Genomic DNA, 13,216 nt, shown 5'->3' on the forward strand with positions numbered 1-13,216 from the left:
TGCAAGTGTCAGCAGTAGAATGACTCATAGCCATATATAAAAATTTCATAGGCAACTTTGTAATGAGAAAACAAAAAGCTGAATATTCAGGATGTGTGTAAGATGAGGGAAATTTCAGGGAATTTTTGTCCATTATCCCATGGGATATAAAAATCAATATCTGTAACCAGTCATTAAGTAAGAATGGAGAATAATCAGTGACCAAGAAGGTTTTTTTGATTTTTTTTTTTATAACAGCACGTTCTAAAGTCTTTTATTCCTTTTATACCACAGCAATTTGCCAACAACTATTTATTTATTAAAGAATGAAACATCATAATGTTTCGATACATTTATAGCTACATTTAATGTTGTGGAATGTCCATGAAACAAACTAGTTCTCATTTAGTTATAGCAGCTATAAACGGTTGTTCCTTCATCTGCCTCTCCTTTTTTCTCTCTCTTGAAGAGACAAACACAGCTTGTCATGTTACCAAGAAACCACAAGGTGCAAACTCCTCTGTCGTGAAGTTACAGCTTTGGCTCCGACACTGGAGACTCCTTCCATAAACATCTTACAGAAAACTTCACCACATCAAATATTTCACGTTTTTTTAATGCATTCATGTGCAGCCTCGCTGTACATGTCTCTGCAAATGAGCTGTTGCTAGAGAAACGATAACGTATTAGGACGGGCACATTAATATAAACGTGTGATTTGTAGCTGCGCTACTGTCAGAGCTGCTGTTCTAGAGAATTAATCAACACCTCCTGACTAAGCAGAATCCAAAATTGAACAGCGTGGTGGTGAAAATAAAAGTGCAATAAAACAAACTAACAAAAGAAATTAATTAAAACCAAAATTTTGCCATGTAAATATGAGATTTTATAAATGCCACATCTGTATTATTCAAATCCTATTCAAACCAATGCCCAGAATAATTAAAACAGCAGCCAATGCCCTTAATCTCTTGAGAAACTTGAGAAAGATGCACCACACGTGATAATGTATCTGCTCTTTTATAAGAGTCTGGGGAAGTCAATCACATATGCAAACTGTTTCATAACAGTATGATTTTAAGTCATACCTCAACCTTTATTTAAGGAAAATCAATTGCATTTTCAGTGAAGGTGTATTACACAACTTGATTAACACCAACGTGCATAAAAACAGGAGGATGGTTGGTTTCCCGAGTGTATATAAAACGTTGACCCTATCGCCAGGATATTGTGATTCTGAAGGTACCACAATCATCTGTGGCTGGAAATCCAAGAGAGCTCTCTGTATGGGCAGGCTGGTAGATCACTCTCTTCTGTTAGTCAGAGTGACACTGACCAATCGTGGGCGTCGGTGAGCTCATGTATGTGAAGGGGGTGGATAAAGCTTTCCTCAGAGTGTGTTACGCTGCCCTGTGACTCATGAGCGGCAGTTTGAGAAGATGTGGTGTTTCAATATGTAAGAGGAAGCACATGCTAACCCACACCTTTCCTGGTCGGTAGCTATTATTTGATAAGGGAGAGCTAGTTGATGGGAATAAGCAAACTGATTGAACTGGGAGAAAATGAGATTAAAAAGAAAAGAAAAAAAAGGGGAAAAAAGCATGGATGGAAACCAACCTAATATCTCCTTGTTTATGGCATTTGGCAGACGCTCTTATCCAGAGCGACTTACAGAAGTGCTTTGAAGTCTCCATCAATAAATACATCTGAATACTGGTTCACTAGGTCACGGACTAAGAATACCATCAATCTAAAAACTTGGTTGGGGAGGTAATACAGTAAGAAAAGACAACACTTTTTTAAAATGAATGTGCTAATTTAAGTGTTTCAAGAAGAGGACAGTCTTTCGACATCATTTGTACACTGCCAGTGACTCAGCTGTTCAGACATCTAGGGGAAGTTCACTCCACCACTTAGGTGCCAGAACAGAGAAGAGTCTTGATGCAGGTCTTCCGTGTAACCTGAGAGGTGGTAATCTCGGTAGTCTTAAAGCTAGTCGCTTGTTTGATGAACCGCCTTAAGCCAAATAATTTAAATAAATGCACGCGACCGGATAAATCACAACAGAGGAAATGCTTCAGAAGCCACGATCGGGCATCATGTTAAAACACCAACGGCATTTAGACCTCGACACCAATGGCGTCAATGGGGATTCCTCCACCTCCAACAAGTCTAGTCCTTCTTGTTACTAATTTGTATGCTTGAAATACTCTTAAAATATACTTCAAACATGAAGGAAGCTATTGAAGAAACACAGGGATTGTGTGGATTAATTCGACAATCGAATATCAGTTCATCTGCGAGTTACAATGTTAATTCCATATAAATACAGCAAACATTCGACCACTCGTTCTGAAGATTTCGCACCAACGAGACATGGCAGAGGCTTAAAAACTGTAAGTCACTGAATTGCGGGATAATTTTTCATATGTTTATCGGCTCTGATGCAGAATTTGTCCTGGTCGCTGAAATATTTTGCTGGGCCTGCCAGTTGACAAACCCTGATTTATTGGAAATGAAGCACAAGAGTACATATAAGTACTTTATATCCAAAATTTCATATCCAAGCAGTACATGAAACTTTTATATGTGCAAGGATTATGACATGATGAGCCAAAACTGTGTGACCCCGGGAAACTTTGACAGGCCTGCAAAATCACCAGACATCAATTCCATACAAAACGTACAGAAAGCAGAATCAAACTTCAGCTGAATTACACCAAATCAGTGTTAAAATGGGCTAAATCTAACCAGATTTAAGACACTGGTGAAACCATCACCCGACAGGATAGCTGCTGGGATTGAAGTGAAGAAATGACACCTGGGAGTAAATTTTATCCAGAGAGCTTAAATAATACTGTGAGGCTAAACAAATTAGATTAAGAAGTATAGACAGATCCATCTAGCTAGCCTGCCAGCCAGAAAGACAGATAATTGGTCCCACAAGGGAAATCGCATTACATCAGCCAAAGAAATGTACTAAAAATGTCATGAATAAAAGAATATAGTTACTGACGCAAACCTGCCAAACCTGAAGAGGAATAATGTGTCGTGCATAAAGAGGGAATGTTTTTCAGTGGCCCAAATTTTGGTGCATCCCTAATAAATACATTTAACTGATGTTAACTGTATACTTGTCATATCTGAATTAAAATCTATAAAATGTTTGATGTAGCTAACATTAATGAACACAGAACATTTCACTTGGGAAAATCTAGCCGATACTAGAGCACCAGCCACAAGATCGTTAATGTGAATTTGGGGGGGGGTTCCAAGGGTTCAGGTAATACCGGAGAGTTCAAAACACCTACGCAACCGTCAATCGTTCCATATTCATATGCCGATTGGTTTTTAATCGGGGGATTTTTAAGTGATAACTCGTAGCAGCGTACTCCGACGATAAAATGCAAACGTTCCTATGCGAAATGTGTCAAAGTTGGCAGGTCTGCTGTGTTAACAGACCGTTCTAAGACAGGGGCTACCAATATGGGTTAAAACAACCACATGTTTTTAAATTCTGCACAAAGTGCTGGTTTCTCTTTTAAGCGGGTAATGAAGTAAAATCTAAAATTTACCATCCGATAGGACTTCATAAGCTTCAGAGATCTCCTTAAATCTCCTCTCAGCCTCTTCTTTGTTGTCTGGATTTTTATCTGGATGCCATTTTAAGGCCAATTTTCTGTACCTGTAAGAGAGAGAGCAAGAGAGAGCGATAGAGAGAGAGAGAAAAAGGTACCCACCCACACACAGTATTAGCTATATTACTTGTAGGTCTTCTTTAATTAAGATCCCAGAGAAAATTGTTTAACAATTTGCAGGCACAATGCATTTGAAAGCTAGCTTTAAACGCAAAAACAAACAAACAAAAAAAATACACAATTCATCTTAGAAAACTCCTCGGCTTTAACCAGCCGTCAGGTGTCAAGGTGGGCTCGGTACCGCTGTCGCTCTGTGTGTATGTACAGAAACAGCAGAATCAGCAACGCTAATCCAACGACACAGCAAAGCATACACTCCATAATAGTGGGGGGATTTACTTATAGACCCAAAAGAAAACACCAAAAAACAAAAGAAGCGAGTTGACCACTCTGGGACGGATGAGGCCGTTTTTGAAATCCACAAAAGTTCTCTACAACACAGCACTTTCCACAGTTCTGACTGCATATGGCTAATGCAGTAGAATGAAGCATCAGTTCAGTAAAAAGTTGTTTTAACTCAGACACAACGTGCTTGACGTGGGAACAGACGATAAGCTCACCATCCAAGTGGATAAAACTGTGACAGTGTTCTTAAGCGACTCTGCGAAAACAGAAATGTGACAAAATCATCCGAAACATCAACATTTACCTCAGATATGTTGGTAAATCGCTAATATAACACTAATAGAAGTTGTTAAAGGCAATGTAAAGACACTACGATAATGAAAATGACACGAAACGGTCAAGAACAACATTTACCTCAGATACATTGGTAAATCGCTAATATAACACTAATAGAAAGTGTTAAAGGCAACGTAAAGACACTACGATAATGAAAATGACACGAAACGGTCAAGAACATCAACATTTACCTCAGATACGTTGGTAAATCGCTAATATAACACTCTTGTATGACTAAATTTAGACTGTAATGATACTTAGCATCAACCTCTAGCAAAGTTCAACAAACAAACAACGGTGCCAGAAGAATTTCACCTTCACAAGTTGTAATCGAATCGTGTTGTACACATGGTAAACACACAATTTTCTTTCTATTTTTCATCGTGCTGAATATGAGCTCTAATGGAGAAGCTTCACAGAGAAAAAGCCTAATTCTAGACTATCCTATAGTGTGGGTTTATAATTGCTCCTGATTCCTCTCTCGCTAACTATGGAAACGAAGCAGTGTGTTAGAATGGAAAACGGTTTGTAACGGACGTGTAGTGTTCTGTGGTCAAGTGGAAACGTTCCTCTCGACTATCCAGAGTTATAATTAGTCCACCGGATCCGCTCTAACGTCCACAGTGTGTAAAAATATTGGATGGGGGGACCAAAACAGTACTCACGCTTTCTTTATGTCATCCGGAGAGGCGTCTTTGCATATGCCTAAAGTCTGGTAGTACTCCATCACGGAGCTCCTGCTCGAGGTTTAACTCGGAGTAGATCTAGACAAGAGTGTGAACATGGGGAGGAGGGGGAGAGAGAGACAGAGAGAAGTGCAAATCATGTCTTTTGAAGTAAGATAAAACATTCACAATATATCACTATCATAACCTCTATTAAACTGTTCAATATGTAATGAATAAAATGCACTGTGTACTTATAAGTGAGTGTCTGGAGTGTTTTATTCCTCTTTATACCACAGCAATTAAAGAATAGCGTTTTTATCCACTTATAGTTACATGGATATTGTGGAACGTCTGCAAAACAAGTTAGTTCCTGTTATCATTTACAAAACAGTTGTTTGCTCACCGGCCTCCTATTTTCTTTCTCTTGAAACTGATAAGATGAAAAATAAACAGCAGCTTCTCATGTTACTGAAAAACCACAAAATGTAAACCCCTCTGTCCTGGAGATAGATAGATAGCTAGATAGATAGATGGATAGATAAACTTAAAGTCCACGTGAAAGTACCTTGGAACATGAAAGCATAATTCAATGTGTCAAAATAATTTCCACACGTATATCTTCCAAATGTGAATGTTGTCATTGTTTTGGAGCGCACTAGCTTATAGATAATCTTAACTCCAACATATTCATACTAAAAAAGCCACAACACGTCCATTTTGATTTCATAGGGAGCTTTACCTCTGACTGTTACAAAGCACCGACACTGGAGACTCCTTCCATAAATGTCTCCTTAAAGAAAAGTTTGCCGTATCAACTGTTACACACGATTGGTTTAATTTGTTTACGAGTAGTGTCTGCTGTACAAGTCCCTGTTACTATAGAATAAGAGAATCTGGTTTTGGGCTAAATTTTAGATTACTGGACATGAGTACCATAAGACCTTAATTCCTCATCAAGCGCTCGAACATGGTTTCTTCAGATTCAAACTGACTTATACCCTGGAGCTGGAGCACTGACGGCTTTCCACCCGAGTAGAATATTTATTAGACCAGCTAAATGTGTAGATAAAATATTAATCTTTTGACTTCAGTTCGGTGTGGAGAAAAAGCTTGATGCCACTTCCCTTGTCCTAGTTAGAGGATGTAATGTTTTTAGTCTAAAATTAGACGGGTTTTTCTCCCAACGGCGGCTCCTCTCGTCCTATTTTAAAACACTGATTGTATTTCTGGCCTCCCCTGACTACGGAATTGATTGCCTTACAAAGTTCAAGGTCGACTGTCGAGTGCTAGGATTATTCGATTCTACATTTCCTGCTCGTTATGTTGTTTAAAGTTAAAAGGCAGCCGTCTATAGGTCAGTAGGTTAGACCCATCAGAAGCGTCCAAACACCAAATGGGTCAGAAATCAAAACGGGGCAAGAATCATTAAACAGTGAATTTGACACACCAACAACTTATAGAGCATTTGCCGGACAAGGCCCTGTGAATGAGCTGTTTCTATAGAAACGATAACACGTTAGGACGAGCGCATTAAACCTAAATAAACCTATTCTGATCGAACAGATTATTAAAATTCAACAGCACTTTGATAATATCCATTATCCTGAAGTAATTATTTGTAAATCGGTAACGCTTCCTTTTTTAACTTGGTACTAACTTAAAATGATGGGTGGGTTTTGTTGTTTGAATCTACTAGATGAGTGTTTTATCTTAACAAGCAAGGAACAAAACAGAAAAGCTGGTATCCAAAAATACTTACCTGTGGCAGTACTTTGGGTTTAAGCTCAAAATTGTAAAAATATAATAAAATAAAATAAAATAAATAAATAAATAAATAAATAACAGCATACAGGCTATAATCATATTGCTAAGTGCTACTTCAAGCTCTCCTTAACGTACAAGGGTTAGACCTTTAAAGAGAGAGCGAGAGCAGCAGAGTGGAAAAAGGCAATTCAACACTGAAAGGGAAATCTGAAACAAGGACATGCCGAGAGATCCAGAGAGAGAGATAGAACGATTGTTGTTTACATACTGTATGAGCTCAGGCTGGAGACAAACCCGTTTCTTATGACCTAGACTTGACCAACTGAGACACTTTCTATTTGCTTTTACAGTCCCCCGAAACTACTGGAACGGCAAGGCCAAATCATTTGTTTTTGTTTAGAGTTTACAATTTCAGCTTTGAATTTGAATTAATTCCTGGTATTTGTATGTTGATGTGATAAACAACACGGCACATTTTGCATCAGAATTTTACAGGAACATTTTTGTCTGCCAATTTACTGAGAAACGCATCCAAATTAATTGGGAGGAACTTCATCTTGCAGAAAGACAATGACCTAAAACACACTGCCAACTCAACAAGGGACTTTATCGGGGGAGAAAAGTGGAAGGTTTTAGACTGGCCAAGTCAATCCCCAGACCTTAACCCAGTTGAGCAGCATTTCACCTCCTGATGAGGAGACTAAAGGTACAGGGTCAGTATTCTGTTAATAAATCTCGTTCATTTTTAAATACTGGAAAAAATTGAAATAGTGCAGATACAGAGACGCTGGCAGTCAGTCTGCTTTCTGCATTTTACTAGCAATAAAAGGACACAGATGTACTCCAAAACAGACAATTACACAGATAACGATAAGGTTTTGAAGACCCTTCGTCGGTGTAGATGTGGGTTAACGATGTGGCGTATGTAATAAACGCGTCTCCACTGGTCGTAGTAGTGATGCAGTAAATCTACACTTTGCTAGAGAAGCACAAACACAGTCCTGGAGTTTTTAACGTCTCATGTGTTTTGAAGTACTCGCGCACATGCCTATAGACTGAACATGTAACACGCGTACGCGTGACGTCATCGTTTTCACAGATTCTCGTTTTTGTACGTTTACAGAAACGCAAACGGCATCGTTTTCAAAAACTTGAAACCGGTTTTCAAAAGTTTGCATTTTCAGGCCCCAGAACGCCGTCGTCGTGTAAACGAACAGCCAAACCACATTAAAAACTTTTCGGTTTTAAGTTGAAAAACTTTGTCTTGTAAACGGCCCCTAAAGGGAGAAACCTCCCTGAAACAAACAATAACTGAAAGAAGCTGCATTAAAAGCCTGAAAAAGCATCACAAAAGAAGAAACCAACAGTTTGGAGATATCAGTGAGTCTCAGGATTGATGCAGTTACTGAAAGCGAGGGATATGCAACCAAATATTAAGTGTTATTTACTTTCATTTACTTCGACTTCTGTTCCTATACTTTTGCTCACCTGATGATTGGGTTGTCTGATAGACGCTTTTGTATCTTTTATCTTGGTTAACACGTCTAGACGTAAACACCAGGAAATAAAAGCTGAAATCATAAACTCTCGTCTCATCTCCGTCTTTTCATCTCAAACCCGAATGTCTTGAAACAAAACGAACTGACCTCGTCGTTCCAATAGTTTCGGAGGGGAAACTACAGGACAGGACATTTCAAAACGCTACTAAACGCCACTAATTATTTTTAGCCAATAAAAGTTTGCAGATTTTAAACAAAGGATTTAAAGTTACGGATTTCAGCTTCACGTTCAGGCTTTTTTTTAATTCCTAGTTACCCAGCTCACAAGAAGCCAACAACCAGAAAGAGAACCAAAAATAAAAACAAAACCCTACTTTATTTTTCTTTTGCAAACCGGGTGTTTTTAATAACCGGGGACACAGTGTTGATGTAGCTGTAGCGCACACGTCTGCATCCCAACGCACTACGCACCTCGACTGAGGCGAGATCCGGCTGTGGATTTATAAGAGTACATTGATCCTATCAGAGTCAGGAAAATGCAGGCTTGTGGAAAACACTAATGAAATCAGTGCAAGGCCGTCACATACGTCTCCTGCTAGCAGAACACTGCAGTCACCTTGTGCGAGACAGATTTAAATAATTTGTTTTAGGAGTGGCGTGAGGAGAGAACGCCGAACTCGGCCCAAACGCTGACCAACACCTTACTGACTTTTTGTCAAGGGCACGAGCACTACGTGCTACACGGTCATATCCGTGCAGGCTTGGTTCCCTTGGTCCTCATTAATGCTCTTGATTAATTAGCTAACTCGCTTCCCAGACTTTTTAATCTTGATATTTATGTTTGGAGCATATTGGAGCTTTTTATTTGCCTGGTGGGATTGTTAATACATTTATGATTTGTTTACTCCTGGTACAAGAACCACAGTCACAGGTTCTGCTTTCACAGTTTACTCACTTGACTTCTCATAAAGTTCACAGTAAACCATCTATTATGTAGACAAACTAAACAAAGCTATAAAAGACATGAAGGTGCCGAGTTACAAACTGCACTATCTTGTTTGACTGCTATTTATATCCATCGTGCCCTTTCCAGCTGGGATACAATCACAGTGTCGCAAAGCACCTCAACCTCCTTTATCCATCCGAGCCACCAGCTGACCTACACTACTCTCTGTCTCAGGTTCTGTCCCTTTCTCCACTCGAACACTGAGTACTTAAAGTAGTATATTACGCTGCTTCATCGCAAAACCTCATACTGTTACAAATGCAAACAAGCATATCCTTTACCCGAGTCTCTAGAACTCTACAGCTATGATCACTTACAGCAGTGTTTCTCAGCTCCAGTCATGAGGACCCACTGCCTCAAACGGTTTCAGGATTTTCCTACACACAATACACCTGATCCAGCTCACACTCAGGCCTTTCATCAAGTGGATCAGGTGTGTTAGGACTGTCAGAACCAGAGCACTGTCCTAGCAAAGACAAAAAACGCATTCAGTGTTGACAGTGTTTCAGTTACACACACACGCTTCATCTCTCCATGTCGCATCCACTGCACCTCCTCCATGCCGCCTTCCCACAGCATGTAGTATCCAGAAATCCAGTTTGGAGGGGGGGGCATTCCCTCCACATTTCGTGTTGAACTTCTTTGAGTTTTCGCAGACTAAATCAAAAGCAGGGGAAAATCAATATCACACAGGGCAAGAGTGCAGTTTCAATCAGCAACCTGCCACTGAGTCGGAGCAGATGCAGCTGGATTAATCCCATTCAGCATGTCCAGCTCTCGTCTTCCCATCTGTGCCGGGCCCGAAACACTTCAGTCCATCTGACCGCGCTGTAGCTTTATGAACGTGAATACCAGATGAAGCCCAGAACAGTGATTTGGCCAAGACTCACAGTTTATTGTGAACTTGTTTCGAGCTAGCTCCACAAAAGGAGATCAGACACAATAACAACCAGTTCACAGAAGCCCCATGTTTGATTCTAACTAGTTACTGTCAAGCGATTCTTCCCTGCCGGCTTGTAAAGACTAACATGTTCTGGATAGCATTTAATTAGACGCAAATTGGACGAGAACAAGGTGAATCGTCGGGGCAGTGGTGGCTCAACTGTTAAAGCTCTGGCAGGGGCGACGCTAGACCCTTTATACGGGTGCACGAGCCCCAGAAAAAATTTTGCGGTGCCCCAGTAAAATCTCCCTGATAAATCGTTATCTGGTGAGGTACATTACAGTAGATACATCTGAAAATAGGCTTTACTATTAATTGATCGTTATCATTCACATCATTTTAATTATTTAAAACGCAAAGGCTGATTGTGAAAATAACGCCAGCTGAAGTGAAAAGATCCTGTACATCCTCTTCAATCATACACCCCGCCCCCCTCGCTGTGCTCCTCCTCCCTTCACTTTTCCCTGTGGAAACCACAAGAGATCCTCGACTTGAGATCAGACGACAATTCATAATAATACGACATTGTAGCTGAGGAGAGGACACTACCAGGCCAACGCTCATCACTGTGTTAATGAGTAGTACTGTATGTGAATTTGTATTTAGTTTAATTAGATCATCTCATTTTCCAGATCTAATTTACTTGGCACAGATTTGATCGATAAGGTTACTGTAGTTTGTTAGCTGTTAAAAGAAAGCGTGCTTATCTCTTCTAATTCGGCTTTCTGCCACAAACGATATGATTCAGTCCTCATCTGTGAAAAATTTAAGTGATTTGTTCATTTAGGGGTCTACTTAGTTAGTTTACTCGATAAAAATGCTAAATCAAAACACACCGGCCTGTAATTCTGACGTGATGCTGAAGACTCTGGTTAGATGTTTCAGGTGTGTGTGATTAGGGATGGAGATAAACTCTGCAGGACAGTGGAGCGACCCTCAGAACCGGAACTGTCCATCCTTGGGTTAGAAGCTAATTTCATAGTTTCACTGACGTTACTCTTCCAGTATATTGTCTGGTATTTGTGTAAACGAAACATAATGAATTTGGTTTTGGGGCTCTGAGGGACTGGGATTGGAGAGGGTGGATTTTAAACGTAATGAAAATGTTTATATATTTGTTGTTTTATTAACAGGTTATTTCAGAAGTCACTTCTGTATTATTGTGATGGGATTTCATGAATCTTTGTATTTCAAGAAATGTCCCCAGACCCTCCTAAACATTTTTAGGTACTTCTGGAAAATTCTCAGAGGGCCTGTGCCCCAGTAGTGTCCAAAATCTAGAAACACCCCTGTGCTCTGGGTTACTTGTTAGAAGGTCAGGGTTCAAGCCCCAGCTCTGCCAAGCTGCCCCTGTTGGACCCTTGAGCAAGGCCCTTAACCCTCTTTACTCCAGGGGGCGCTGTATCATGGCTGACTCTGTGCTCTGACCCCAACTTCCGAACAACCTGGGATATGCGAAGAAAACAATTTCACTGCGCCGTATTGTATATGTGACCAATAAAGCCTTCTTCATGTTTCACGGGATTATTTGTTCTAAATAACAAGTGTTGGTCGTATGTGGAAAGCAGAACTAAATGCACAAGCTACAAGTACATTTTCGATATAAACACAGGTACGCAGGTAAGAACACCTCCAGGGACATTACTGCTACCACGGCAACACTTCCACTTTATTACAACACAAGGTTTTCCAGTAACAGGAGAACACTGGAATGTTGGGAATGCTGGATAGTTCCCAGTTAGGAAAGGTACCAGGTACCACGGTATGGATTATTCCACAACAGATGACCAAAACGGTCCATTTAAAAAACTATATAATGGTAATAAACAAATAAATAAAAAGAGGGACATGGCTGTGAGCTTTGTGAAAAGGTTTCTAGAAGGTTCTTCTGGCTTTAGAGATGCTCGTTAGAATATCAGGATCATAACAGACTCTCTGGAAGTCTTTTTTTTCCACTCAGACAACTTCATTTCTCTGTTACAGACTCTTTTCTAAATGATTAGTGTGAGGAAGTTTCTGGAAAAGAAAAGAAAAAAAAAAAGCCACCTGGGTATCACCTGGATGAACAGGGAACTTAATTCTCTTCACAGCAGGTACCAGCTCCACAGCTCATTTAAACATATGTAACTCCTACATGTATGTAGAAACCCATTTCTACAGGCCTACTGAACCACCAACATCCAAAGTCAACACATGTATATAAACAAATAAATAAGTAAATAAAGACATGCATGTTTATTTGAATTACAGACCTGCTGCTCAGCGCGTGCGGCTCTCCTGTCTCTGACCTCCTTCTGTTTATTCCCGCAGTAATGATGATAAAGTCGCTTTATTTATTTTTTTATGTCAGTTCTCCGTGTGATAATGCGCACCACTTGTGCTCGTAGCTCGCCTGGTATAGATTAGAAATAAACGGAGGAAAACCCCGAGAACTCCAGACTTTAATAAAACCACAAACGAGAGTTTATTCCAGAGACTTCTGTCGCCACTGCGCTGCCAAACGCGCAGAACAGCTTCTGCGCATGCGCAGCAAAGATAACGCGCGTCTACACCCCGCGCATGCGCGCTGCTGTGCAACGTTCGCGTCTCTACTCAGGGTTGCCATGTTCGCAATTTTTCCCCGACGTTTGTTCTATCGGACAAGGTTTCCTGTAGTGTATATTATGAATGCACTGTTTCTAACGCGTTATTAGCTGCGTTTACATGGACAACAATAATCCACTCTTAATCCGATTAAGACCATACTCTAATTAAGAAACTACCATGTAAACAGCAATTTGTACTTACCTTAATCTAATTAAGGTCATAATCGAAGTAAGCAATAATCTAATTAAGACAGGTGGAGTACTCCTGTTTTAGTCGCATTATGGACGTGTAGTAGTGACATGTAAACACCTTAATCACATTATGAACGTCGTGTGAGAGTTTTCACCGCATTTTGCGACAGGACACGATCACACACGGCAGTTTTACGTTTT

General features: G+C 40.1%; 1 protein-coding gene across 2 annotated transcripts in view; it reads right to left on the reverse strand.

Moving 5' to 3' along the window:
* dnajb6b (DnaJ heat shock protein family (Hsp40) member B6b) overlaps positions 1 to 12,769 on the reverse strand; it is a 47,676-nt gene extending 34,907 nt beyond the window's left edge. The window contains exons 1-3 of one of the 2 annotated variants that reach the window (XM_053629872.1): positions 12,491 to 12,769; positions 5,024 to 5,122; positions 3,555 to 3,664 (exon numbers count right to left, since the gene is read on the reverse strand). In XM_053629872.1, the coding sequence (XP_053485847.1) occupies positions 3,555 to 3,664; positions 5,024 to 5,085 (172 nt within the window). In that variant the 5' untranslated portion in view covers positions 5,086 to 5,122; positions 12,491 to 12,769. The remainder of the gene's footprint in view (positions 1 to 3,554; positions 3,665 to 5,023; positions 5,123 to 12,490) is intronic. The other variant, XM_053629873.1, reaches the window with a different exon arrangement.
* Positions 12,770 to 13,216: the final 447 nt, after the last annotated feature.

Source organism: Ictalurus furcatus, chromosome 7 (genome assembly GCF_023375685.1).
Source record: "Ictalurus furcatus strain D&B chromosome 7, Billie_1.0, whole genome shotgun sequence".
NCBI lineage: Eukaryota > Metazoa > Chordata > Actinopteri > Siluriformes > Ictaluridae > Ictalurus > Ictalurus furcatus.